This window comes from Chlamydotis macqueenii, chromosome 16, assembly GCF_036417535.1.
Source record: "Chlamydotis macqueenii isolate bChlMac1 chromosome 16, bChlMac1.mat, whole genome shotgun sequence".
Lineage (NCBI taxonomy): Eukaryota > Metazoa > Chordata > Aves > Otidiformes > Otididae > Chlamydotis > Chlamydotis macqueenii.
The window spans coordinates 581,795-608,690 of record NC_141571.1 but is presented as its reverse complement, the minus strand read 5'-3'; the positions used below and the strand labels follow the sequence as shown (position 1 = coordinate 608,690).

At 43.1% G+C, this 26,896-nt stretch overlaps 1 protein-coding gene across 5 annotated transcripts in view; it reads right to left on the bottom strand.

Annotated features, from left to right (window-relative positions):
• Positions 1-413: 413 nt before the first annotated feature.
• RALGAPB (Ral GTPase activating protein non-catalytic subunit beta) overlaps positions 414-26,896 on the bottom strand; it is a 66,782-nt gene continuing 40,299 nt past the window's right edge. For all 5 annotated transcript variants that reach the window (XM_086760355.1, XM_086760356.1, XM_086760357.1 and 2 more), the window contains 13 exons: positions 25,139-25,290; positions 23,351-23,538; positions 21,155-21,261; positions 19,389-19,541; positions 18,553-18,762; positions 15,171-15,329; positions 12,147-12,312; positions 9,471-9,593; positions 8,696-8,832; positions 7,621-7,729; positions 5,308-5,386; positions 4,603-4,751; positions 414-2,887 (listed from right to left, as the gene is read on the bottom strand). In XM_086760355.1, coding sequence (XP_086616481.1) covers positions 2,694-2,887; positions 4,603-4,751; positions 5,308-5,386; positions 7,621-7,729; positions 8,696-8,832; positions 9,471-9,593; positions 12,147-12,312; positions 15,171-15,329; positions 18,553-18,762; positions 19,389-19,541; positions 21,155-21,261; positions 23,351-23,538; positions 25,139-25,290 — 1,926 coding nt within the window. In that variant the 3' untranslated portion in view covers positions 414-2,693. The remainder of the gene's footprint in view (positions 2,888-4,602; positions 4,752-5,307; positions 5,387-7,620; positions 7,730-8,695; positions 8,833-9,470; positions 9,594-12,146; positions 12,313-15,170; positions 15,330-18,552; positions 18,763-19,388; positions 19,542-21,154; positions 21,262-23,350; positions 23,539-25,138; positions 25,291-26,896) is intronic.

Genomic DNA, 26,896 nt, shown 5'->3' with positions numbered 1-26,896 from the left:
CCCCTTGCAGACACCTTCCACCAGCACAGGTCTGCCAGGGGCACTCGCTGCTGCGACCAGCACCCAGCCCAAGCGGGATGGCAATGCATTTCTGTAACCACTACATCGTTAAACTAAACTGCAACTTTCTTGAAGGTTCACCTTTCCAGACAGCAAAACCCAACACTTACGGCCAGGTCACAACATCAGTGTGCAATGCATTAGAGCTGGTTTTACAAATCAAATCAAGCACGTTATAAATGCGAACTTCCCCAGCAGCGGGATCAGCAGCAATGTGTGCAAAAGTTTTCTTTCAAGACCTTCATGGTTGTTACTGTTCAAGTGGGTGCCATACCCACGTTTTAGACAAACGCGGACAAAGACCCGAGACTGCTCTTCCGGCAGGGACAGGCCTCTCTCGGAAGCACGTTTTCAGGCAGCCCATCCAGCTGTCTCGGGCTGTGCGGCACATCCCCAGGGTTTCCCCAAATGCACGTCTTTACCTTACGATTGTACTCAATGCCTGAAAGAAGTGTCTTTTGCAGCTCATTACAATACAAACCAAGGCCTTTGCAGGTGACACACACTTGGCTCTGGTACATGGTTTGCTGTTACCTGAGTGAAGATGTGTGGACAGATTGCTCAGTATGTTTATTCGTTACGTGTGCATTGCTCATGCCTTTTAAATCAGTGGACTACAGTGTGTTTGGCCATTAATTAGATCGATAGGTACAAACAAAAGGTGGGTAAATTTAGTGTCCATGCATTAAATTGATATTGGCAAGAGTTTGGCAGAAGAATGAAGTTGCCCAAGTTCCCCCTCACAGCTTTGCCAATACATCCAAGTGCTGCCCTGCAACCTGGGCACCACGCAAGCGCAGGCCAGCCATTCTGCTTACTCCTACAGTGGTTTTATTTGTGTGGTTTCATCTTCCCACTTGCGATTCATCTGGATCAAAATCCAGAGCTCCTGACATGAGAGGCTAGTGTGCGTGTCCCCTGCGACAAGCGCATGTCACCCAAACCCCCTTTAGCTGACATCTTGAAAGTCCTTACACATGTATTTTTAGGGGCCTATGTTTCCATTAACTCTTTGGGAAAAAGTCCATGGAAAGACAGGAGCAGGGCATGTCCTTGGCAGTAAGTTGTAACGGAACAAGTTAAGACTGTTTCAGGTCAGAACTGTTGCAAAAAGTCACTCTGACATTATCAAAATCAAATGACTGACAGGTATTACTGCAATGCGTATTAAAAAGCTAATTAAAACACTTTTGGAATAACATGAGGAGCTCCCCAAATTTCTGCTCACGCTCTTACATCACCTACTTACTGGAAGGAAAAGGACACGTGCTGCTGCCAGCGATCACAAACACCTACCCGGGAGTGCCAGCGATGATTCATTACTGCAACACAAGTTAAGATTGCGCCGGGAGCCTGAAAGCGCTCCCAAGGCTGCCAGCGCCCACTGCAGCTTTTATATTCTCAATATTAAATTTGTAATCATAAACAGCTTTTCCCAGCACATCCTCCAAGTCCTGAAGACGTGAAAGCCACAGTCTGAAAAGGAAAACTTCTGACCTAGGTGAAAGGGAACCACCGCACAGTGGATGCAAAACAATTTTAAGCTAGAACAACAAAGGGGCTTTCATGGAAAGGCAAGGTAATGGGAAATAGAATAATTCTTGAATTTTCTGAGTTATTTTAGCCTGTTTAACAGGAGCTTCTGAAAAGTGTTGTAGAAGCTGCGAAAATCGCTTATGCTATAAAAATCAGACAGAAGGCAGCCCCGGAACCCCAGATTTCAATCCAATGGAAGGAAAGAAAGTGATGTTTACACTTTTTATGGAAGTGGTGAGTAGGCGATACTCAAAATAAATTAAGGAGTTGCATAAAAAGAAAATTAAAAATCAAGCTACTAAAATTAAATGTGACCTTTTGAAACAGACCTGAAAGTCATAACCTTGTTTTTATATACCTAAGAGCTCTCTTATCTAGTAACAACCTACGCTGGAAAGTCAGGTAATTTCAGGTGTTTGCTATCAGCATGACAGGAATCTCGTATGCCGATGGACTCACTCCCAGCCACAGAGGGAGCTGTAAAATACAACATCTTGGCTACGAATTTAATGACCTGATGTTTCCAAGCAATCTTCCTCCTCTTGCTTTTGGTACACAAATTGGTCACAGGCAGTGCAGGATCTTGCGCTGAGCTCTGAAGTGGGGCAGGAACGTCCTTTATGTCCTCACAGGGACAGTTAATGCTCTGAACAGGCTCTCTCCTCAGAGGAGAGGTCCTCCTCCCTTCTCCTTTATCATGCGGCTGTAGCAAGATGTCTGAAGGCAGGTTTGTTTGTATTTCGTTTTCCATCCTTATATGCAGACATGGTTTCGTCTTGATTGTTTTCCTCTCACAGAATGAGACACTTAACAGTTCCTAATTAGTCTAGAATAGATGATTAGGTGAAGAGATTATGTTGCTAGCATCCAGGAAGACTGGAAGTAAGTAATATTTTGAGGGTAGGTGAATTAAGTCTGTATCCCAACTGCAATGTTTTGGATTCATTTCTCATTCCTCCCACATGGTATCTGCTGACTTGTGCTAGAATACGATTTCCTGAATTCCAGAGGGCTGAGGAAATTTGTTGTTGGAATTTAACTGTTTTCATTATTGTAGCCACCAAGCTCTGATCTAATTGTCCTGGAAGGATAATGACCTAGGGGTTGCAGTTCTTGAGCCCAACCTCCTGGAAAAGCGAGGTATAAAATTCTGGCTCCAGCTGCCTGTTCCGGTATTTATTGACAATGTCTGCTATTTTCTGTTTTCGGCGGACATGTGGGGGGTTATATGAATCACTTTCCAGCCTCTTTCTCCGACAAATATTTATTACCGTCTGCCTCACTAAAAAACCTGAAAAAGAAAAAACATTTGAATCAAATTTAAACAAATTCAAGTCTGCGCCCCTCTGCTGGTTTTGCAGCTAAAGACAACATTGGGTTCTGTCCCATCTGGAAACCCAGGGGAGATGCTCGGCACCATCAAGTCAGGAACTTTTCTCAACAGGTAGCTGATAACAGACAAGCATGGTCCCCAGATATGTTACTGTGAAAAATTAATTAATTAATTAATAAGAAAAGGAATGAAGTCCCTAAACTGGCTGGAGGAGGAGGAAGGTTTCTCTGCTTTGCCAGAGCCAAGCAACTGTCTGCAACAGCACCCTCAGGACCAAGAGGTGAAAGAATCCAGGGCAGCTAATAGAAGAATGGTAGTGCTACAGCCCCTGGCCACGCCGCAGGAGGACAGGCAGAGCTGGGGCGGGCCCCGAGGGCGCAGTGGGTAGTGCCAGGGGAGCCTTCAGGACAAAAAAAAGTACCATTGGCACTTTTTGCCAGTAGGAATAGTAGAGCCTTCCCCTTGGAACAGGGAATGAGGAAAGATGTGATGGGCTGTGGCTGGAACCAGGTTTCTGTTTCCCTTGCTGCTTTGCCACTGCTGTTCCCTCTCTGTAACTCTGTATACAGCAGGGAGGAGAGGGCTGGGGACCAACGCAGTAACATTTGGTCAAAGCTGGCAGTGGACATCATCCTATTCTATTCTGAAATGAAATTCATATGCCTCTAGTGAGGTAAATGTCCATTAACCCCATCGCTGTTTCACAAGCACTTCCTTACAAGCAGAAACAAACAGGGTCTTCCTTATTTAGAGGACTTGATTCCTGAGGGCACACAAATCACATCTGCTGAACTTTGAGAAGAGACAAATTTTGTTATATTTTACTTGTGATGCAGCTGAAAAACTATCCCAACTCTAGGAAAACACACCTGATTATTTTCATTATAAGTCACTGCTGACAGCTGAATTCACAAATGTTATCTGAAGGCCCAGTCTGGCTTTGATTGCCCCATCGCTGAACTAAGCATGCAAAAACCAGAACCTGAAAGTCACCCTGGACAGACCGTTACAATATTAGTTTTATGGTTATGTACAAGTATCCTAATGTTAGTTTATTTGTTTTGCTCTGCCTTGTGAATTGCTTTCACTGGAGGAAGATTTCGGGTTACTGAAGCTATGGCAGTACAGATACCAAGACAGATCCATTAATCCACCCAGGAACACAGGAAAAGCCTGAGAGCACAGACAGTCCCCTGTTAACACAGGCCTGCATAGTAGGTTAAGTATTTTTATTGAATACATTAGAAAATCCTCAATTACTGTGGCTTTTAATTGCTATCTGGCTTCTAAATCAGAAGGAATGCATACAGCATGCCATCACAATCTAAAAACTCGGCAGTACCCTCTGGCAGCCACGTACCAGCACCTTAGCTCTCAGTGACGAACGTTAAGGTCACATTTCTGATCTCTCTTACCTAAACACCACGGGTTTACCAGTTCCAACACTTCGCTTCTCTCCTACTAGAATTGCAGTGCAGCCCTGCTGTCAGCTAAGTGCTGACCACCTGCTCCCTCTGCTGTTCCTGTTCCCACCGTTGCTGAAAAAAACGTGGTTTTATTTTGTTCTACCATGCGCAATGCTTCTTCCAATAAAAGATTCCAGACCATGTATTTTGCAGATATATTATTAAAAAAAAATCAAAACATGAGCTTCCTAAAAGTCTTTAGCTTACCAAGAGCTCTCCTACTGACTATCATTCCATCCACCAACGGGATAACCATATTGAATTTCCCAGTTGCTCCTTGTAGTTTTATCCTGAATAAGCCAGTGTTTAAAGGATGGATGAAGATCACAGGAACTTCCTTCTCAGGAATGGTAGATCTTAGGGGAAAAACCACAACTGTTAAATCAGTCTTATAGCACTGTTTCAATTAATCTGTAGACGAAAAATGTCCAAGTTAAGTGTTAAAAGAATGTTAAAAAATGTCTTGTGGCTAAACCAGTGGGACTTCTGTGTGCATCCTCTGGACTTTACAGGGGTTTTACCAATGGTACTGTTCCCATCATCTTCTGTCACTACAGAATGAGAGTCCTGCAGACAGGGCTTTAAGCCTCACCATACATATGCAGCATTAACCACCTCACAAGGGTGTAAATCAGGAGGGAGGCTAATCACAGACTCAACACAAAATTTACACATTTTCTGTTCTGTAATTTATGTTTAAAGTGCAGTGATATGAAAAGCTCCATTTTTTCAACAACAACAAAAAAATCCACTCTGGAAACTCATCTTTTTTTTTTTTAACATAGCTGCCTAGAGTTTTCAGGGTTGCCTGTAAAAGCTGAAGAACACAATCTCAGTCATGACTTCTTCTAAAGTGCAGCCTAAACTGTTCTCCACAAAAATCAAGAAAAATGACAAGAATAGCAGTCTTACCTTAGTGAAGTGCTACTATTGGCTGTAGTTTCCACACCAGTGCTAGTCTCGGACACCAAATCAGGGAGGGGGAAGTTTTCTGTAAGAAGAGGATGCACTGAATAAAGTTTAACTCCCCTAGTTTTGGGAGTTTGTTTTGTTTTCATACAAAGAAAGATTATTTATCATCAGTCAAAACCACGCAGTTCTCAAGCAGTTATACCACGGGTGCTCTTGCACTGCTAGTGATGCAAAGTCTGTGTTTGTTTTTAAGCGTAAGTGTTCATGGAGCGTATAGACACACCTCAGCCATCCTGTGCTCAACAGACTGGGTAACGCTGTCCCAGACCCTCAATTCTCTCAATCCCAAAGGTCAAAATCTCCAGAGGAACAGTGAAAGCAGGAAGGAGGTGAAGTACCTCAGTTACAAAAAGAGCTTTCAAGTTATTATTCAACAGCATCTTCACCTATCCACAAGTAATCAGCCTCAAGAACAGTGCTGGGAATTTCAAACCATACTACCACTCACATCTACAGTTCCCTTGAGCCCTGCCCCAGCAAACAGTATTGTTCCTCAAATCCAAGCTCTGCAGGTCCTCACCGTAACCTGCAACTCTGCTGCTATGCACTTGCTAACAAGTGATGGGATAATGAAGGTGCAGGAGGAAGAAGTAAGAACTCAGATCCCTCATTTAGGAGCAGGAACCAAGAGAGACGCCAAGAATCGCTCACAAAAGCACAGTTCAGAGATCAGGATAGTGCTGACGCCTCTTCCAGCAGAAAGAATATAAGGCCTGAAAACACCTTGTGCCATCTGAGCTGGGATGCTATGAGTACACAAAAGCTGGGGCAAGCAGAGGGAGTGCACGGAGGGCCACAGATGTACTTTGAGATGGAGGAAGAGGGAGGGCAGGCAGTTGACACAGAGGCAATAGCCTAGACTACAAAGTGACAGCTTTTCCACTCTCCAGATTCAAAGACTTACCAGAAACATAAGGCAAAAGCCAAGAACATAAGGAGCATAAAGTAAAGCCTCAGGGCTAGGAGCCACTTTTAAGAGCTCTCCTGCCTCCCAAATCCAACTGCCATGATTACTGAGGCTCACAAACTCATGTCTTCAGCTTCAGGCCCAGAGCTTTGGGAGACTCCTATGGCTGCTGAAAGAAGCAGCCAAGCAGAAACATGCATGTGTAGCACAGTTCACAGTTGCTGCCTCCACAGTGAGCTGGCTTTAGCAGCCATCCAAGAAAGAAGTGGGTCAGGAACACCAGTTCGGGAACTGAAGCAGCTGAGGGACTCCTGGAGCTAAGGGAATATTCCCTGGGCCAATGTCTGGGTAAGGAAATGATGCTGCAGAACTTCATGTCTGCCTCCTGATCCCAGTAAAGTTCTGTGGGATGTGACAAGGTGGCAGTCTTGAGAATTTATGCCTACACTTTACATGAAGCTTCCTCTTGATCACTCACATTCTCTTAGCTGCTTTCCTCTAGGAGAAGCTAAGGGCTTAACTAAGGCCCACCCTTACTGCCAGACTGAGAACCACAACTAGAAATCAAAGATAGAATAAAGTATCAGTTACTGGCCAGTGTTACAACTCTGATGGGTAGGCCAGTACAGAGAAGCTCTCATGTAGCGCTAAAGCCAGACCATGGTTTAAAACCAGCACACAAAAAGTTACTGGGGAGAAAGGACTCCTCAACCCGAGTAAACAGCTGCTCACCATCGTCCAGGCCATGGCTGTAACAGGATGGGCAAAGCTGGGTCTCTCCCAGGTCAGTCAGTACCAGTCAGAGAGGAAACACCAAAGCAAGAGACATTAAGTTGCATGAGGAGCAGGACCCTGCCTGAACAAAGGTGCAGAAAGGAAGCAGGTGGAGAGCATGAAACAGGCACCCCAAGCACAGAATAAATGATCCCTCCTACAAGAGAGAACAAAACAGTTTCAAAGGTACCATCAAACCAAGAAGGATGATGATCCCTTCAACACAGAAGCAGCAGGTGTCAGAAGTCATCTTTTTTAAAGGAAGAGCAGGTCCTCTCTGAGGAGACAGCAGCTGAGGGGAACTCAAACACAGGGGTGCATGCTTGCCTTGTGCATTAAGCTTAAGAAGGTGCATGAAGGCATTTCACACGTACTGTCAGAGCTAAAATAATCTCCAGACCTACATGCCACTGATTCACGTACACCCGACGGACCACCACTCAAATATCAAAGAACAGTGTCTGTTACAGATGTTAATAAGGATTCAGCATTTTATAGAGGAATGGAACAGAGTTTTTCTTCTGGTTCCTGCCCTGTTGTTACTTCAGTGAACAATAAAAACTTCTACGCACCTATATCATCATAACGTTCCACCCAGACCACATACACTTTGGTTTCAGGTCCCATTGGTGGAATGGTCCGGCCCTGAGGCACCCTCTTGGATCTGGAAGTAGGACTGAGCTGTTTTGAACACAAGAGAGTAGCATTTGCAAACATCATGAGTTCAGTAATGCAGCCAACTAGCGTTTCCACAGTTGCTCCTTCGTCTTTCAGATCTCAGACAGGTACAGCCCTTGCCAACTATTGAGATCGGGCAGCTGCAGGGGAACAGCCCACTGAGAAACAGTAATCTGGGTCTCCACAATACTTGTGCTCAGCATAGAATCACAGAACGGTCGCCCCTCTCTGGGCAACCTGGGCCAGTGCTCCACCACCCTCAGCATAAAATTTTTCTTCCTTATACCTAGTCTAAATCTACCCTTGTTTAGTTTAAAACCATTACTCCTTGTCCTATCGCTACAGGCCCTGGTAAAGAGTTTGTCCCCATCTTTCTTAATATATTGGCTCTTCAAAAACTGGTTCAAGTTTTTCTTAATGTTCTCAAAGATCTTAAACCACTAACTAAATACACATTTGGAAGTGTATTCTATATAAGGAATAACTGTTGTAAATCCTTTGCTAACTGTTACAGCAGTTCATGGTTTTCTGCTTTTCTACCATACAACAGCATCTTAATCTTTGATACTTCAGATACAACTGACATTTACTATTTTAAACTGGGTAGGTATGAAAGTGTCCATGTCTATCCACTCTAAATTTCCAAGCACACATTAGAGTCTGAATTACTTTGTAAATACTGTATATACTTTTTCCTGCATGTGTTTCAAGATTTCAGTATGCAGGCTACTACTACTTCTAAGTTTTATATTTAATTAATGTAATCTTGCAATCTCTACTGCAGGTGCAAATTCTGGCAGGACCAAAACAGATGTTAAAGACTAATGGCTAGGAATGAGTAGCTCCTAATGCCAGGAAACCAAATCATATGCTATCAAAAAAATTCTGTAGCATTGCGAGTGTGCTTCTTGCAAAAAACTGTGTATACATATATATAAATGCCATTTTTCAATGCAAGTTTTGCCTTACTCGCTGGGAGGGATTAAGATTGTCTGTATGATTGGGGAAGAGTTCAAGTGTCAGTGACTGCTGCTTCAGTATTCCTGGCAGTAGATCCATGTTGGAGTCGCTTTCTTGGTCAGAGACATTGCTTTCCAGTGAATCAGCTGTAAGCCAGAAGAAGAAAGGTGGGTTTTGTCATTTCTTCTGCCAAGAAGGTTAAGTTGTCATCATATGGAAGGTTTGGAAACTAAGAAAGGTTGTAATATTTTTGAAACTAAAAAGACAGATTTGCAGTCAGGTCAATATAGCATTCAAACACAGGAAGATAATTCAGCATGGACAACTGCCAGTTCTTCCAGAAACAGACTGCAATTAAAGCAATCCCTAAGGATTTACAGGTGTCACATCCATTTCCGATGGAATACAGTCTCCTCCTTCCTGTGCCTATCACTTCCTCACAGGAAATTTCCTCCTCTTATTTCAGGGAACTTTGGCACACTGGTTTAGTTGTGCATATGGTGAACCATATGTCCTACGTAACGCATCTGCGGTAACAGCAATACTGGAGTGCAAACCAGTGCATATTGAGGCTTAGCCTGAGAAAAAGGGGCGCACAACAGATAGCGCTTTAGGAAGGAGGCGAAGGATTAGGATGTTGTCATTTAGACATCAATAGCTTTCTGACAAGGATCTTGCTAGACACACTATTAGTTGGCTTATTTAGGTTCTGCTTCTGAAAAAGCTCTCTAACAAAAAAATGTTGTTTTGTTCTTTGTAAACAGCATGTACAAAGTGATCTTACTTAGGGACTCCACTGGTGATGGGACAACAAAAGCTATTTCTGTCAGGGCATCCGCATAATACAGCACCTTCTTCTGCCCATTGAAGATACTTGCCCCAACATCTTCTGAAATAATTAGATCATCTGAAATGGACATAAAAGGAAAATTTAGTCAAAAGGAAGCTCCACCTGTTTATACAGTGCCTCAGGAGAAGGCCTTCAAATACAAGGTGCAATAAATAAGAAGAAATCATGCAAATCTAATTTTAAAATGAGATGATTTCACAGTCAAATCTCATGGCTAACAACCATCCTCAGCTAAACTTTTTTTTGTTATCTTGAAGGAAATGGCATTTTGGGTTGGGAGAGGATTTATTTTGAACATACTTCCATTGTACTGCACACCCTATTCAGTAGTCTAGTAAGCCTGCCTGCCACAAGAATTCATCTAGCAGCTATTTCTAACTACTGCCTCTGAGAGACATCATTCAGTTGGTCATTAAATTTCCAAAGGATTCTAACATTTATAACTTCAGTCTGATACTATTCTAGAATTCAGGCCAGTTTCTACAGACTCTCCCCTATGTCTTTTCTTCTGCCAAGGAGAGTTAGAAAGGCTCTCTGGAGTCAAACACAATGCAAGAAAGCTCCTTGCTCTCAGCCCCCACTTACTCCCTCATCACAGTTTGACGGGACATCAGGCCTTCACAGTACAGAGCGAAGACATTTCTTTGGTGGAGCCACGCTGTAAGTACATTACAACACCAACGCCTCCCTTTCCTTCTCCCTGCCGCCTCCAGAAAGACTAGCAAGGGCTTTACGCTGAATTATTTCTCTGATCCAGTTTACTGAAGAGTTCCTGGAATAGCTGCCTCAGCAAAACCAACGAAGCAGTGAAATTCAGCACGCTGACAGAGAGGTGGCCAGAGGCATGCAGGAGCCTGAGCTGTGCTTCACCAGCGGGGAAGCGTTCCTGCATCCCCAGTCCGCAGCTCTCGGGGAGCAGCACCGCAACCCAAACCCGGTTGTTTAAGAACTTCTTTGCTTTTAGGGGTGTGCAGGGAAACAAAACCAAAGTATGTCTGTGAATTTATTTTAATCACGTCTCACTGGAAGCTATTCTAGACTCCTGAATGGGTTTTTAATCATCAGAGCTATTGACAAAGAGAAAATACACTTAACAAAATAAATACCTTTAGTCATAGCAAAGACTGGAGGAGAAAACAAAGCAATCAATCTTCACAAGTTGGTCCCAGTTTACTTTAAATCTACCACTTCAGTTTTCTAGCTGTTGCTTGGTAAAGGTACAACTCCACTCATGGATTTTTCCAACAGCAAAACCAGATCAGAAATAGCCTGCCCTCCTTCCCTCCCTTGATTGCTTCTTCTGTTCCTTCTACCTCCAATTTGTTTAATTAATTCAATTGTTTTGTGGTCTGTGATCTAATCCAAACGGCTGAAAAAAATCCAAGTTAAAAAGCCCACATCAAAAGAGGTTACCTCACTAATTCAGACCACTGTCTTCTGCGCAGCCCTACTCACACAGCCAGCCACAGAGGGAAGGGAGAGGGCTCTGCTCCTGACTAAAGCAGTCTGACCCTGTCCACAAAGGAGAATCAAGCTAAGACCTGGCTATTTTGTAATCCCTCCTGACTTGTTCAGAGAAAGACATGCTTCTGTTCTCTTAACTTCTCCCCAACATTTCAAGCCTTCTATCATTTGAGTTTTATTCTACAAATAGAGAAGCCTCTAGTTGGCCACATTTAGAGCTTAAGAGCATTTCTAAGGCACAGTGAAGGAAAAGCAGAGCAAGAGCACTGCTTAAGCATCTACAGTAGTAACGGTGCTGCGCCTGATGCAAGTGCCAGATCAAAGACGTTGATGAGGCCGGACCAGCCTGTTCAATGCCTTTGTGTGACCCATAGTAGAAGGCTGAGGCTCTGAAGATCACCAAGAAAAGATCTGGCCCTTGGAGTAGTCCATCAACTGCAGTGAAACCAACCCAGACACTATCAGAACCCCAGGTAACGGAATTACATTGTTCTTCAAGGCAGAAACAAACCTGACCCCCAGTTTCCCACCCTGGGATAGCAATTCACTACCCTGAGGATCATTTTGGTTGACAGAATGGGGAGAGAGAGGGTGGTACATGACAAGCCCAGAGGAGTTGCTGTAGGGAAAAGAGCAGAGTAAATTAAGCAGGAGAGGAGACGAGACCTGTGTGGGTTCCAACCACCATGATCCACAAACAGCAGCTTATTTTCATTACTTCCTACCAAGCATGATTACAAAGCTAACTTATTACTCAATGTCTCATTTTAATTTACTTAAAGAACACTAAAAATTGCACAGTATTTCGAGTCTATATGCCAATATTGCAACACAATCATATCTGATTTAATCTGAATACTGGTTTTGGATAATATATTAGACACTCAAGTCTGCTAAAAACATAGCACAGAGGTATTTCTTGCTGAGGCTGCTTCTCCCTAACAGCACAGAGATCAGTTTTGGTCACTTTGACTTGAAGCTTAATCTAATATTTACACGCTCCTTTCTAGGAAACGTCGGCATTTATCTGAAAAAAAATATGCAAGTGCTCAGATAGGTATCCAAGAGTGAGAAATTTTAAATTAGTTGTCTCCTAAAGGAGCCCAAACATTTTACTTTAATATGCCAACATTTACTATGTATTACCTTGTTCAGGTTCCTCTTCATCACTGCAGCTATTAATTGACCAGCTTGTTGAGACATGGCCAGTCCACCCAGGGTGCTTCCCTACGTCAACAGGCCAGCCAAGAGACAGCAAGAACTCCAGGAAGTGTGGCTGAACAATTCTGGAAGACTCCATGTTCTTCAGGATCTGAAACAACCAGCAGCACCATAGTAGGCACAGTAGACTCCAGGAAGCAGCTCTCTTCCTCCTCGCTTTTTAAATTAAAATTTTGTGTCATCAACGTGGTTTTGCCCAAATATAGCTATTCAGCAAGCCTGGAACCCCAGACTTCCTACATGGATGTTACTCCCTGCTGCCCAGCATCCTCCCATCCTGCTTGGCAATGTTCTATTCGATCAGCCTGTCTTTCTGCCGTCACTGCCAAAGCCTGTGAAATAGTTCATATCGAGATTTATCCACTCATCGGGGATAAACCACAGAACTGTTCAGCACAATCCGCATTAGCGCCAAATGTAACACAAGAATTTTCTGGACAATTTTCACTACTAAACTGAGGTGAAATTTTAGGAGAAAGGTATTTTATCACTACGCACTTGTACATGACTTACAGTGATTTAGAAGGCAGGCCTCACCGCATATTAAATTATGAAACAGATTTTGCAAAACCATTTTCAGGAGGACTGAGCATGCACTTTAAATCAAATGTCACACAGTTCTGTTCACTTTAAACCTTAATCCTCCTTCTTACAAAGATCTGGGATATTTCCACATCCAAAGGTAATTTTTATCCCATTGTGACCAAGTGAAAGTTGAGACCTTCACCAAACAGCACGCGTGGAGACACGGATGATTTGCAATTTGTTCTACCAGAACCACTGGGATCTGTGGAACAGACAACGCTGTGCAACACACCCATCATTTCTGGCCCACACGAGAACTTGTTTTGCAGCAGAAGTGTCTGATTTCGGTTTGTACGGCAACAGTACACTGGGATGCAGGCTCCAGCAGAGCAGAAAGTGCAGGGACAGGGACAGGCGCTGGAAGGAAAGCTTCCAGATAGGAGGCTCCTTGTATCTGCACGGTCCTGGCACCCCATCCTAATGCCTTGTACAGTATTCAGCAGTCACGAGACACGCTGCATTGAAATATTACTATCATTTTCATTACTGAGCACACTGAAGTCATAGCTACCCTTCAGAATGAACAGAGATAAGTGCAGTTTAGAAAACAATTTCAGAAAACAGGCAAGCTCAGGCTTTATACAACTATATGGTTTTCTATCCCATTCAAAAAAAGAATTTACAGTAAAGCAAAGACAAGGGGGTATTTTCAAAGGACATTTAATGATGTGAAGTATAATGACAAAGTGTGTGGGCAATTTCATTACCCTGTATAAATAAATGCCAGGAGACCCTTCTCAACTGCAAAAGCCTACCACCACAGAAAAATATTTGGGCCTAATGCAATAACTAGCAGGCTAGATGCCACTATTCTGGGCTGTGCAGCATCAAATAAAACACAGCTGACACGACTCCCTCTGCAAGGAGAGCGCGTCACCTCTCAGAACGGAATGATGTCCTGAGCTGAAGTGGCATGAACCCACACACACAGAGATGGCGGAGTCAGACCAGGCAGCCAGCCCTGCTCCAAGCAGAAACCGTGTCACAACTCTGCTTTGATCTCCTCCTCTCTTGATTGTTATTATTGAAAATGAAACAGGACAGAAAAAAGTCCCAGGTCTTTTCACAGACAGGAGCAGTATCAGTATCTCACTCAGTTCAGGTCCACAGAGACAACTCTGTTGTTAACTTGGCCACCACTGTGACTCTGCACAACCTGAAAAGCATAGGAATCACAGCAAGATGTCCAGGGATCTTGAAGCAGGAGTGGCATCTATATACCACATCTAAAGACATCCAGAATCTCCCAGATATAGGATTTTCTTAACTCTACATGGCAAAACCCATGCTAATAGAGTTTCCAAAGGCCAGCAAGTTCTGCAGGACTAAGTAATCTCATCCGTCTGAATCCATAAGAGTATATAAGCATCCAATGGAAAAAAAGCATTCTGCTAGCTCAGCAAGAGCAATTTCAGGTGGAAGGCAAACCTGTGTATCTTGCTTCGTAGCCGACTTTGGAGATAGAAAGACTGTTTACTAGCTACTCTGAATTCCATCTTGAAAACTCACAAACAGCATGATCCTGGTTTCAAGAATCAGCATGTTCCACACAGAAGTGGAAGGTGCTACAGTGTTCTGTCAGCTCTACATTCACAGTGGCACGAGGAGACAGCACAATAATTTATTATGGAAGTTACACTTCTGCTTTTTACTACGAGAATTATGAATGGAAGGAGAAGGTACTATAGAAACACCTCTTTCTAATGAGCCCATAAGCTGTCTTAGTGAGTTTCTAGGTCAGTCTGAAGAAGTCACAATTTAGATTTGCACAAATTAACCTGATTAACCTAATCACATTTGAATATAGATAGTATAATGTAAATATACAATATAAATATACAATATAAATATACAAAAGCAATAATACTTTCTTACTCGCAGAAAGCTTTTCATTCCTTTAACATGAGTTTAACATTAGAATCAAATCAAACTACTTGGACATTGCACATTGCTGGAACAAACGGCAACCTTCCCTACAAGCCGAGACAACAAATCTGAAACGCATTTCTGATCTGAATCTTTGAACTCTACAAATAAGGACAATAAGGACAGAACAGATAACAAAAATACTATTAATATTTTAATATATATTTAATATACGTATTTTATACGTATATTAAAATATATAAATAAGATGTTACAACAATCCTAAATGTGAGTAATGTACTTCAACCTACAGATTAAAAGAGTATGCAGTGACTCGTTACAGCTCTCCCTGAAAAAAAAAAAAAAAAAAAAAATACAAAGCCCAGAAGCCCTGGTTCTGATGCTCCACTCTAGCCATTAGCAGTGATGCTTTATTCACTTGAGGATTACTAGAAACAAGAGAGTATGGGCTAGTTGGCACTCCACACTTTCACTTACCTCCTGGCTTGTTTTCTGGCCTGCCTTCATGTAGAAAATGAAAACAGTATCAAAAGGACGACACGGTAGTAAATCCAAGTAGCCAAGGTCATCAAAGAACCCAGGAAGAGCAGAGTCAAGTGCAATCAGGTGAGGAGGTAGACGACTGTTAGCAGGTTCCTATCCAACACACAGTTCAACAGCTTAAAAACCACATCTTTCCTTACTGAAACACTCTTTATGGCTTCACTAACAATCCGTTAAATACAAAAAGACAATTTCCCTTTTGCACCTATGAGCAAAGCCATACACAAATTTCTGACACAATACAATCCTGTTACTGTAAATGAGCAGCAGCAAGCGTAACAGTTTGACAACTCATTGCATTCTACTCTCCTTATTAAACAGAAATGGTATTTTGCCAGCGAAATGGACATAACATTTTGCTGAAAACCAGTGTTAGCTGCCACAACAAAAGTAGCAGATACTTTCAAAATACCACGACTATGCACAGTCACATGTATAGTTTCATATTTATTAACTTATATACCAATAACAGATAAAATACTAAGCACTTTTAGACAACATTTTAGCAAAAGCTCCATCATCTACTTTCGACTGTTTTCTGAAAGGAAATGTAAAAAGGAGAATCCACAGGTCAGAGGCAGAATTTCAAACTAAGAACAGGGATCATCTCTATTAACTGTTGTTATTTCAACTTTAAAAAGAAAGCAGTCCAAGCTATATGTACTCCCAAGTGTTTATGCACAATTAAAACATTTCAGCACAATCACCTCTGAGGCAGAACTTCTAAGGCAGCCATATTTCAGAAACTCTTTCAGTACCACCCCAAAACCTAATTCAAGCTGAGGGAACAATTTCAAGTATGAACAGGTGGATGTGCCAGCTCACGTGCCCACTGCAAAAACAAAGATACCGGCAGAGCTGTATCAGAGCTGTGTTCAGAACACGTTCAACTTGAAAGTGTGGCCTTTCACAACCCTGCTCTCAATCCTGGAAGACAGGAATCCACCATTACATTTGATTAGTCTATAGCATAACAGTAGCTGGAATTACACAGGAGCAGTCCAGGAGGTTCCTGGAATGTGTGGATGATAACTTCCTTCTCCAAGTGACAGAGGAGCCAACAAAGAGAGGTGCTACGCTGGACCTTGTTCTCACCAACAAGGAGGGGCTGGTGGGGAATGCAGAGCTCAAGGGCAGCCTTGGCTGCAGTGACCCGGAGATGGTGGAGTTTGAGATCCTTGGGGCAGTGAGGAGGGTGTGCAGCAAGCTCTCTACTCTAGACTTCAGGAGAGCAGAATTTGGTCTCCTCAGGTATCTGCTGGGTAAAGTGCCACAGGATAAAGCCCTGGAGGGAAAAGGGGCCCAAGAAAGCTGGTTGATATTCAAGGATTACCTCCTCCAAGCTAAGAAACCATGCATCCCAACAAAGAGCACGTCAGGCAAAAATGCAAGGAGGTGATCAAAGCAAATCTACAGAGGGTTGAAGCAAGGACAGGTAGCCTGGGAGGACTACAGAGAGATTGTCCAAGCAGACAGGGATCACGTAAGGAAGATTAAAGCCCTGACAGAATTAAATCTGGCCATTAAGGGCAACAAGAAAAGGTTCTTTAGGTATGCTGGGGATAAAAGGAAGACCAGGAAGAATGTGGGCCCTTCTCCAGAAGGAACCAGGAGACCTGGTTACCCAGGACATGGAGAAGGCTGAGGTACTCAACGACTTTTTTTGCCTGTTTTCACCACCAAGGGCTCTAGCCACATCACATGAGCAGTGTGATAGAGCGCACCCTCAGCAAGTTCGCTGACAACCCCAAGCTGTGTGGTGCCATTGACTCACTGGAAGGGAGGGATGCCATCCAGGGGGACCTTGACAGGCTGGAGAGGTGGGCCTGTGCAAACCTCAGGAAGTTCAACCAGGCCAAGTGCAAGGTCCTGCACGTGGGCCACGGCAATCCCAGGCACAAATACAGGCTGGGCGGGGAATGGATGGAGAGCAGCCCTGAGGAGAAGGACTCGGGGGTGCTGGTGGATGAGAAGCTTAACATGAGCAGGCAATGCGCCCTTGCGGCCCAGAAGGCCAACCGCATCCTGGGCTGCATCAAGAGGAGCGTGGCCAGCAGGTCGAGGGAGGGGATTCTCCCCCTCTACCCTTCCCTGGTGAGACCCCACCTGCAGCACTGTGTCCAGTTCTGGAGCCCCCAACACAAGAAGGACATGGACCAGTTGGAGAAGGTCCAGAGGAGGGCCACGAAGATGATAAAAGGGCTGGAGCACCTCTCTTATGAGGACAGGCTGAGAGAGTTGGGGCTGTTCAGCCTGGAAAAGAGGAGGCTCCGGGGAGACCTGATAGTGGTCTTCCAATACCTCAAGGGGGCCTACAAGAAAGATGGGGAGAGGCTGTTTAGTAGGGCTTGTGGTGATAGGACAAGGAGTAATGGTTTTAAAATAGTGGGGGGTAGATTTAGATTGGAAATTAGGAAAAAATTTCTTACAATGCGAGTTATAGAACACTGGAACAGGTTGCCCAGAAAGGTGGTAGAAGCCCCATCACTGGAAACGTTCAAGGCCAGGCTGGATGAGGCTCTGAGCAACCTGACCTAGTCAGGGATGTCCCTGCTCCTTGCAGGGGGGTTGGACTAGATGACCTTTGAAGGTCCCTTCCAACCCTAACCATTCTATGATTCTATGTGTCCTTGCAGCCCAGAAAGCCAACCGCATTCTGGCCCAGCGTGGCCAGCAAGTCAAGGGAGGGGATTCTGCCCCAATGCTCTGTTCTGGTGAGACCCCACCTGCAGCACTGCGTCCAGCTCTGGAGCTATTGGAGAGGGTCCAGAGGAGGCCACGCAGATGATAAAAGGGCTGGGGCAGCTCTGCTGTGAGGCCAGGCTGAGAGAGCTGGGGCTGTTCAGCCTGGAGAAGAGGAGGCTCGGGGGAGACCTGAGAGCAGCCTCCCAGTGCCTAAAGGGGGCTGCAGGAAAGATGGGGAGAGACTCTTCAGCAGGGCCTGGTGTGACAGGATGAGGGGTGATGGGTTTAAAATAGAGGGAGGCAGATTCAGACTGGACATAAGGATAAGTTTTTCACACTGAGGGTGGTGGGACACTGGCCAAGGTTGCCCAGAGAGGCGGTGGATGCCCCATCCCTGGAAACATTCCAGGCCAGGTTGGCCGGGGCCCTGAGCAACCTGATCTGGTTGGAGATGTCCCTGCTCCTTGCAGGGGGTTGAACTGGATGGCCTTTGAAGGTCCCTTTGCACCAAAACTATTCTGTGATTGTATTATTTTATCTTCCACTAACACATGTTTGTTTTCTTCTTTTGCCAAGCAAGACCATATGGGTACTGAGGGCATTTGCACAACACTAAGAAGTATCAGGTCACCTTCAATGCCTCTAGCGAGAGGAACCCGAAGTGAGAGAGGAACAGGCGTGCTGTCTGGAACTCCTGTGCCGGTGGTGGGGGCTTACACTCCGTGATCGGATCAGGAAAGCTCTTCTTCCGCCACTCCTCTTCACTTTTCTGATCTATGGAAGTCTCAAAAATTATCTGCTGGGCCATACCATTCCTCAGCTTCTCGTGTCGCTCTTCAAGCTGAAAAACATTGCATCAAATGCTGATTCCATCAAGATAACTTAAGATCCAGTAAGAAAACAGCTCCATCGTTTAGGAAAGCTGTAAGTGACATAGAGCAGCAGCTGCAGCTCCACCATCAGGATGTTTACCATGAACCAGACCTTACAATGTTACAATGTCTAAATACCCTATTTACACGGCAGAGCTGTTACAAATTTGTGTATCCAGCATCAGCTATGTTTCTCCTTTTTAAGTGAAGGGACCCTAAAACACATTTGTCACTGTGAAACTTTAAAGTATTTTTGAGACACACCCCTTTCCTCCCCCAGGAGGTCTCAAAAAAAGCCTCTTCAATTTCCCCAGAAGAAGAAACAAAATGCAAGTCATTGCTTCTTGGCAATACCAGGATATCAGGATCTGTAATAAAACATGTTCAGCAGTGCCTCCCAATAACATATCCAAGATGTTGTTATCTTCCTGGAGAAGCGAACAGATTTCATTAGTTTGCAGAAGTTATTATTAGATTAATATGAAATTAGTCAAGCCAAAGAGTAAAACTATTTACAGGAAGACATTAGAGTAGGATTCACAAACAGACAAAAAACCCAAGAACAAAATTAAGGCAGAGACTAAGAGTTACTCACTTCTTCATTCACAATTTCATGTAAATCAGGAATGCTCAAGTCAGCTTTCACAAATGGGATCTTGTCCACTTCTTCAGGAAAAGGGCGGTGCTTCACACTGTATTTCAGTCCAACATCATTTTTAGGAGCTGGTCGAGGTTCTGGTACAAAAGTCTGACAAAAAAGTGGATAGTTTTTACATTCAAGGCATCGTACCACCTGACAGTACCTTATTACAACAGATGGAAAATGTTCCCTCCCCCCTCACCACCAGAATCAAACTAATCCGGTTAGTGAGAGGTATCATGAAAAAGCATTAAGTAATGATTTAAACTAACAGACTTGCATCAAAAATGTGCCTGTAAATTTTGAGAGATACAGTGCTGCCTATTTTGGTGGCTGCACTCCTGGAACTTATGTACCCTGCTTATCATCCAAGCTCTAAGCAGCTGCAAATCCCAGTAAAAATGGCAAGCTTACATGGCATTTTCAGCCTATTCTAACTATATTGAGCAAAAGCTACCAACTGCTTGAGAAGCCTCCATTTTAAACCTACTGACCGTGACAATCACAGCAAGCCAAGCGGAGAAGGCCTGGAAGAGAACAGCACAAACGCTGTGGGTCAGGAGCGGGACACGCTGCCGGAATACCGAAAGGGCTCGCGTAAGATATCCTTATGCAGTCATGACACTGTTACTACGTTACTACAGTTATGTTCTAAACTGTTAGTATGTAATTCAAAACTTGATGTTACCAATGAAAGCAACAAGAGATCTAGGTGCAGGTTTGCAGGTGGTTAAGGTCCAAGCTAGCAAGAACATGTCATTACATACCGAGTGCTGCTTTATACATTTTTTTTTTACTACCAATTACACTTCGAAAGGGCAAAACTGTTAACATTAAAGTTACAGAATGTCTTTAAGTTGGAGAAGTTCCCTTAAAACTGGTAAGGAGGCCAGCAGCCAGGGCACGGCTGCTTTGGTGCGGGAGGCAACGCAGGCCCCGACACTATTAAGCAAAACAGCCCAGCTCCAGGGGCACGCGCAGAGGGTCTGCCCGAAGGCTGCTCTGCAGAGACCAGATTAACCTAAACAGGAACACCACAGCCAAGGCCCTCATTTCAGCTACATTGTTTTCCTTTGCCAAGGGGCATGCAAAGAGTTCAAAGGTTTGGAGAAGTTCACGGACAAATTTTGATAACAGAAGGACATGTTCCACTAGACAACTACAGTAAGAGATTTTACTGTAAAATGAGATTGGGGTATTTCTTCTCCACTATTCTTCTCCAGAGTTGTTTCAGAGTTCATCTAGATAATTTCTTTCTACAGGAGGTTTACAGTTATCTTTGCAACACTGGGCTTCGTAGCTTGAATAGCTGTTCTCTCCGCAGCATCTCATTCTGCACCTCAAAACTTCCCTTCCTCTGCTGCAAAGGCTCTGCGTGACATCCTAAAATCAGCACCAACACTCACGTCTACACACTAATACACTGTCCATCGCCCCATCACCTCAGAAGATGCCTTCATACAAAAAAAAAAAAAAAAAAAAAAGGAGAATGCCCCCTCCCCTTAAACAAGTCTAGAAGGCAACAGCACTTTCACAGCCTGTATTTAATACAATCACAAGTCGTAAAGAGTCACCAGAGATGTGTCACATTACCTACAGCTAAAGGCCCCGTGGCTCAGCCTTAATGTATAATCACCAGCTCTGTGGGGCTGTCTCACATTAGTGGAATTTCTGCTGAACATCTCTAAGTTAAAGATTTCTTTACAGGCTTTGATAGAGACCTTTTGATTTGCTTTAGCTCCTCTTGGTAAAAGACAGAGTTGCTGGGCCCATGCAAATCTTCCAGATGTCCCACGGATCAGAACCGTGACAGAGGGAAAAGAGTCATCTGCAAAGCACATGGGTTAAGAGAATAATACATCATCACAAAAGGCAAATGGTTCACTGTGCAATAATTTAACTGGAAAGAAATGCAGGCACGATGACAGAGGTTTTGTTTTCAAGGTTAACTCTTCCCTGACCCTGAAGACAATTCCTGGTGAGGAGCAAGCAATCCTGCTCTCTGCAGCAGGGAAGTACTAGTCTACTTTGTGGTCTGTCTGTTCAGTAGTTGCCAACTCAGTTTCATAATGAAAAAGTAACTTTCATCCAAATTCATGCAGATCACTGCTTCCCTCCAAATTACCTCCAGCCACTGCCTGTTTAGGTAAGACAGATGACCATACAGAGACACAGTTTCCATGATACTTCCATGACCTTCTGTAAAGGTCCCACACATAGCAGCAATAAGAACAGTGGAAGGACAAGAGATAACGGTCAGACTAAGACAGGGGAAGATTCTGACTTCACATTGCAGAAAATTTTTCACCACAAGGAATAGAGACACAGAGAAGTTTTCAAGACCTACCTGGACAATACCAGGTTGCATTGCCCTGGTCTGAATTCAGTATTGACTTTGTTTAGAGTAGGACATTCATCTGCCGATTCCTGAGGTGCCTTTCAACTTGCACAATGATGGTTTTAACATTGCAGGGACTTCAGTCTTCCTTCGAGACTTACAGGCCTCTGATATTAGCCACCTTAGAAGAGGCATCATCGTACCTCTGCAGCTTTTCTTTTTAGAATTATTTATATTTATCCTTTGTGCACATAAACCACAACTTGACACCACCAGATAACCCACAGATATGTATTCCTTCCACAGTATTTCATGGGAAGTACAGGGTGCAGCATAGCTACGTAAGCACACAGAGACGAACAGCACCAGCTCCCCAGAGTCATCCACTTCAGCGATTTGCCTCAAAAGTCATCTGACGTACTTGTGCATTACTGCAATTAATCTTGTAATTCAAAGGGGATTTGTAAGGAAGTTATGCACAGCAAGAAAAGATAATCTAATCTGAGATTCTAATAGCTTTACAGGATTCCTCAGTAATGCATTTAGCAGCGGCAGAGTAAGGATGACAATTGCTCAGCTGTTCTAGTGTGCTCTAATCCATTCCAGTCAGGAACACACTTGCTCAAACACAGACTGGGTGGGCAGGTGGCAATGGCTCCTGGCATCAGCGCTTTCTGCAAGATCCATTTATGATTCTCAATGAGGTTGAGCACTATGGATCACAGCTCAAAATAACAACTTCTCTTAGCCAGTTCATGAACTTCTGTGCAATCTCTATTTTCAAGGCTAGTATCTAGACTCCACCCTGCACACAGATGAGGAAAATACATCTGTGGCAGATCAGCAGATTTCACACATGTTAGTCTTAAACTGAGGCAGCATCTATTCTGTTAGGTAATGCCATGATACATGAAGACTCACAGGGGGATCAGTTATTCAGTTCCAAGCATTGTGTAATTTAATACCAGAATTTTTTAATAGAAATTCTTGTTGGTCAAAGCATACGAAGCTGAAATGAGTTAAGATTCAGCTGTGAAAGCCAACACCCTGTAACAGATCTCCTTTACAGTAGGTGTCACTGATAGAACAGGATGGTACACTGGAAAGTTATAACAGCTCCTAAGCAACTAAACCCACCTGAGCTGAAAGCACCCACAAAAACATTCAGTAACAGGAGATCTAAAGCAAACAGAAGCAACTGTGCAAGCATAAAGGTCTCACATCAACCATTTGTTGAGCACTTATCCCTATCAAGCCTCCTATATTCTTTGTATTTTCATTCTTTCATGAACAAGGAAGTTTTCAAGATGTAATGCTATTGCTTTTGTCCATCAGCAACAATTTAGATGGCAGTCAGCAGCAAGTATCTGATTGGAGTGAAAGACAGACAACTGCATGAAATACTTGGATGGGCTTGTACATGTTTGACTACCAGTAGCATTAAAGTTACTCCCACTGCTTCATCCCAGAACAACACTCTGCTCACTTGCACACCCACAGAACAGGTAAGCCCCTGAAATATGAGAGATACTTGACAAAGTGCTTTTGAGAAGGAAGAAAATGGGAAGTATGAACTTACTCTGCTCATTCCCTAGAGGCTGCTCCAACATCGCCAGGATGACACTATTATCCAAAACAAAGTAACGGAAGCTATGCTTGTTTATGGTAGGTAGACAAGAATATTTAATTAACGTGGTTTCATTCACCAAGCTGCAAGGAGAAGCAGGGCCACTGGGAGAAGGAAATGCTCCAAGTAACTGCATAATACTGCAAATGAGTAAAAAAGTTAAGAGTTATGACAGATTAAGACTATGAACTGTTCCAGCCAAGCACAGATCTTCACTCACATCCTTTATTTGTATCTTGACATAGCAGTTACCCTACCAGGGCAAGCCTGCCCTCTCCCCTCAGCTTGTTTTAAAACAGAACCAGTAACTTCAGAAAAACATACAGGGAAACATAAAAAGGGTACTCTGTCTACAGAATTAGTTTCTTTATAACTTAGGTTATAAAGACATTAAGATATGCTTTAAAGCACAAAAACCTGTACCCTTCCACAGCTTTTTAAATGTTCATTCTTATAATCATCCATATTTAGTCCACTCTTAACATCAACAAGCAAGGCAGACGTGGTAGATGCAGTAGTTATGATTGCCTTTGCTTTCTTCAAGTACAGATTACATTAACTTAAAACACTTTAAGGATCACAGGACCCAGGATCACACAAGCATGACTACCTCTGTGGTATGGCAACCTTCCCTGGGAGAAAGCCTCCAGGTGTGGTCCAACAGCACCTCCCTCCTGGGAGCCACAGCCTTGGGAGGCTTCTAGGAGTACTGATTTAAACGACCTGAAGTTGTATATAATCTAATACTGTTAGAAATAGAAAATTCCTATAGCAGGAACCAATAATGAGAGTTGCCCAGTGTCACACAGGAGACCATATGTAAGTTTATTGAAGTCCTCCCTACACATTTTTCCACTTTACTCTGATAACAGACAGTTTCACCTCTCTAAATTAAGAGAGGCACTCCTAGGCCATAGTAAAAGTTCATCCACAAGTTCCACCTTGGAAATTACAGTTGTTTTTACTAACAGTGAAGTTTCTAACTGTATTGCAGAGTAGCGCAGAAAAGAAAGCATCTATTGCTTTTTGCAAAACATATTTATCCTACCCATCCTCAGTCTGTCCTGTCTACCGTCATGCTGTTCATCCAGTAAATCAGTGCTTTTCAACTTCTCTGGAGCAAATCTAAACTTTCCTCCCCGCGCCTCCCCCCGACCCAAACCACACATTATCTGTTACTGCATTTCCAGCAGAACCTCTCCAATATATTAAGCAAGCCCAACGCTGTGGCCTGGAGGACATGCCATCCTGCACCAGCTTACATCTGCTGCATGTGCCGTTCCTGCTGCATTACACGAAACAGTGTCTATCAGTTTCCCAGTCAGTGAGACGTGGCGTATCTTATCAGGCTGACAATAAGGAGAAGGGGGAATGGAAAGACAGTATCACTAGGTCAAGCGGGAGATGGAGGGAACTGCTGTCTGCGAAGAGGACTGGCTGAGAGCAGAACACCAGGGGCTGCAGCAGGGCTTGGGTTTTGCTCTCAAGGAAAAGAACAGGCAGGAAGGAAAGACAGCAATCACAGGGATTTTTTTTCTGTTGAACACTTGTAATGGGGGAGAAAGATAGCTGAGGCAGAGCACAGGACAACTCTGCCCAAAGGACGAAACAGTGGGAACTTCTGGCTGACTTTCCAAATGCTCTTACTACATTAGAGAGATCTCACAGCTGGGAATTCCTAATTAAAACACCCAGACAAGGCAATGCTAAACACTAAACATGCTCTGACAAATTACTTACCATGTTAGCGTAGCTTCGGCAGCATCCTTCACTCTCATAGATGCAGGATTTGGCTCCTTATCTCCTTTGTACTTGACCTCTTGTTCACTGTTTTTGGATTTACTTCCTGAAATGCCCAGCTCCACAATTTCCAGTACCTCTTTTAAACAATCCTAAATCACAAGAGGAAGCACCTTTAAAGCAGAAACACTCTGATAACTGTCTCCAAGACCTCAGTGAAGCAGTCATATACCATCAATTAAAATAAAGCTCAGAAATACAGGCAGAAGATTATTCTAACAGACAGTTTTGGAATAAGATCACATTTGCTATAGGCATGATATTTTCGCCATCTATAGATGTCTAGTTATGTTCGGATTCTAATGGCAGAAAGTGCTCTGAATGAAGATACACACACAATATATTTGATTGTACATGTACAAAATTGCCAAGAGGTCTACCAAGAGTGCACTTGAAACGTGAACATATTTAAAGAGATAATAAATGCATTTCTGAGACTCTCTGCAGAGTTTTTAATTAAGTTCTAACATTAAGAACAAATTCATCTGGAAAATTGCAAGAAATCCTTTTCCAAATCTTCCAGTTGCTAACAGCCTTCATAAGTAAAATATATCCTGCTATCTAATTCATCAAGAGAACAATAACAACGTCCCAGAAGTACACAGCAAAGCTTCGACGAATCTGTCACAGGAGAGGCCAACACTCAGTTGACACACAGGTATGACTCCAGTTTTGTCAATTACAAAATTATTTGCTAAAAATATTTGGATTGCTACAACAAAAGTTCAAGTCTCATGGCTTGACCTGCAGAATAACAAGGAAAGCGTTCTCATGAATAAATAACTGGCTAAAGTCTGAACACAAGTAAGCGGTCGCTTTAACTCCAGAGGCCAGGCAAGGTTCTATGCCCTGGCCTGTGTCCTTCCTTATACTCATAACTGACGTAGAGAAAGATGTGAAGAAGATTCAAGCTTTCTGATAGAGCAAAATTGATCAGTGTCGAGATGCAAAGACCAGACATGAAGAATTACAGAAGGAGTTATACAGTAGTGGCGAGTAAAACAGCAGGTGAAATTCAAAGTGAATATGAGGTGAGGCACCTGGAAAATTGCAATTCCAACACTTGTAAACACAATGAAGGGTTCCCATCTGACCATCCCAACTCAGTAATGAGCTGTGTGTGTGTCCAGAATACTACTACACACTGTATGTAGCACTACCTCAATATGCAGTGACAAAATTAAAAAAAGAACCTAACGAAAGGAAATAAAGCATTATGCAACTGAATGAACCCATGCTGTGCCACATCCAGGGAAACCGTCCTGTCCTAGTCACCTACTGCCATGGTGGTATCCCAAAGTCCAAGCAGAAAGCATCTTTATTTAAAGTTCTGCTCACGGGGTTTCAATTTTCACTTTTTAATATGTGTATTTCTATATATACTACGGTATATATAAACAAAATATAAAGATATATAAAACATATGTTCTATATAAAACTAGATTAAAATATAATACATATTAAGACACATACATATTAATATACATTATATATAAATAATAATATAATAAAATATAATAAAAATATGTACTCATTTTTTTAAATTTTAATTTTTTTTTTTTTTTTTTAAACAGTGGGACAGAATGCTGTTGGAAATATGCATCTTTCATTTCCTGCTCTTTTCAAGTTTCCCAAGCAAATTCCATCTTGGATTGAGCCATGCTCTGTTTCTAGAAAACTGGTTTCTTGGTGAAACAA